This window comes from Ipomoea nil, unplaced genomic scaffold (genome assembly GCF_001879475.1).
Source record: "Ipomoea nil cultivar Tokyo-kokei standard unplaced genomic scaffold, Asagao_1.1 scaffold1956, whole genome shotgun sequence".
NCBI lineage: Eukaryota > Viridiplantae > Streptophyta > Magnoliopsida > Solanales > Convolvulaceae > Ipomoea > Ipomoea nil.
Window position 1 is genome coordinate 139,333 of NW_017618384.1, and position 2,586 is coordinate 141,918.

Below are 2,586 nucleotides of genomic sequence, written 5' to 3' on the forward strand. Positions count from 1 at the left end.
ACACTAGTTGTATTTAGAAAGGATTCCTTAAATCCTTTTCTAAATAAAACTCTATTTACTTGTTTTCTAGATTAGGTTTAGGACTCTTTTTCCCATTGTATTTAGATTACAATGCTGCCCTATACCTATAAATAGGGCACATCCATATCAGTTTTGGGCAGACTTTAATTCAATAAAATTCTTAAGTTTTTCTTTACACTTGTGTAAGAAACCTTATAGCTAATTGTGGACTCAATTAGTGACTAGTCGTGGACTCGACTAGCAAATTGATTCGTGGACTCGAATCAATCTTACTTTCTTCAACCTTAGATTTAGGTTCGTGGACTCGTTCTTGAATCGAAGGAAACTAGATCCAACTCTAGTTGATTGAAGATTGCATCATCGAGGTACTTGAAGCTACAATGGGATTCTTCCAAGTCTTTGAGGATTCGAGACAAAGGGTTTCTCGTGAGGTTTAAGGTATTTCGATCCATCTCTATCTTTACATTGAGAGCAATTCTTGGGACAATACTCATCTTATTTGAATCTTGGACTAGATTCATATCATAATCCAGAGTCTCCTATGCCATCTCCCACGTCAACTCAACCTGAGCAAGAAACTGAGTCTGAGTCTGAATCTGACACTGATCATGGTAACATTGATATCCCTACTCGCATCCAGAAAGCTCATCCAATACAAAACGTAATTGGAGACTCTAGTTCCGGCGTAAAAACCAGAGGTAAACTGAAGCGTGATTATCTTCAATTAGCAGGATATTCTTGTTATACATCGCAGATCGAACCGAAGAATATCAAAGAAGCTCTAACAGACGAACACTGGATCAAGGCCATGCAAGAAGAACTGGGGCAGTTCGAACGAAATAAGGTATGGTCTCTAATTCCTAAACCTGACAATGTTAATGTTGTAGGTACCAAATGGATCTTTTGCAACAAAACCGATACAGCTGGCAACATTGCTAGAAATAAAGCACGGCTGGTAGCCCAAGGTTACTCACAAATTGAAGGAATCGACTACGATGAAACATTTGCCCCTGTTGCACGGCTAGAGTCAATACGACCCCTTCTATCGATTGCCTGCGCCCTAAAATTCAAGTTGTTTCAGATGGACGATAAAACAGCCTTCTTAAACGGTTATCTCTCGGAAGAAATATACGTTGCTTAGCCTAAAGGGTTTGAAGATCCACATCATCCAGACTATGTCTACAAATTACAAAAAGCTCTCTATGGCTTAAAACAGGCCCCAAGAGCCTGGTATGAGAGACTTACTCAATATCTTCTTCAAAACAACTGCAAAAGAGGAGGATCAGACAAAATGTTATTTATAAAACGATCAGGTAAACACATAACAATTGCTCAAGTGTATGTAGATGATATCGTTTTTGGATCCACACAACCAGGAGAGACAGACCAGCTAGTCAAGGTAATGCAACAGGAGTTTGAAATGAGCATAATAGGTGAACTAACCTATTTTCTTGGATTACAAGTGAGTCAAACTAAAGAAGGGATTTTTATTTCACAAGAAAAATATGCGAAAAATCTTCTTCTATCCAAATTTGGGCTTGAATCTGCAAAAGATGCTCGTACTCCAATCTCTACGACTTCAAAATTGCTCAAAGATGAAAAAGGAACGTCTGTAGACTCTACTATGTACAGAAGTATGATAGGCAGTCTACTATACTTAACAGCTAGTCGGCCAGATATTATGGTAAGTGTTGGGATGTGTGCACGCTATCAAGCCGATCCAAAAGAGTCACACTTAAAGGCGGTAAAGCGTATTATAAAATACGTTAAAGGTACGATAAATTATGGTATTTGGTACTCGAACGATACTAATCTGAATCTTGCAGGATACAGTGATGCTGACTGGGCAGGAAATGCTGACGACAGAAAAAGTACATCAGGCGGATGTTTCTTTATCGGAAAAAATCTAGTCGCCTGGCTTAGTAAAAAGCAGAACTCGATTTCACTCAGCACAGCTAAAGCTGAGTATATGGCGGCGGGTAGTTGTTGTACACAATTATTCTGGATGCGTCAGATGTTAACTGACTATGGTATAGAACAACAAAGTATGACATTGTTCTGTGATATGAACCTAGTCCAAGGTTCAAATAAAATGGAATATAGTCCCAAGAATGCTCTCAAAACTAAAGATAGAGATGGATCAAAATACCTTAAACCTCACGAGAAACCCTTTGTCTTGAATCCTCAAAGACTTGGAAGAATCCCATGTAGCTTCAAATACCTTGATGTTGCAATCTTCAATCAACTAGAGTCGGATCTAGTTTCCTTCGATTCAAGAACGAGTCCACGAACCTAAATCTAAGGTTGAAGAAAGTAAGATTGATTCGAGTCCACAAATCAATTTACTAGTCGAGTCCACGACTAGCCACTAATTGAGTCCACAATTAGCCATAAAGTTTCTTACACAAATGTAAAGAAAAACTTAAGAATTTTATTGAATTGAAGCCTGTCTAAAACTGATATGGATGTGCCCTATTTATAGGTATAGGGCAGCATTGTAATCTAAATACAATGGGAAAAAGAGTCCTAAACCTAATCTAGAAAACAAGTAAATAGAGTTTTATT

General features: G+C 38.1%; 1 protein-coding gene across 1 annotated transcript; it reads left to right on the forward strand.

Moving 5' to 3' along the window:
• Positions 1–1,312: 1,312 nt before the first annotated feature.
• LOC109146974 (uncharacterized mitochondrial protein AtMg00810-like) lies at positions 1,313–1,931 on the forward strand. Its single transcript, XM_019294624.1, has 2 exons — positions 1,313–1,705; positions 1,848–1,931. Exons 1-2 carry the CDS (start codon positions 1,313–1,315, stop codon positions 1,929–1,931), a joined length of 477 nt encoding a protein of 158 aa, XP_019150169.1.
• Positions 1,932–2,586: the final 655 nt, after the last annotated feature.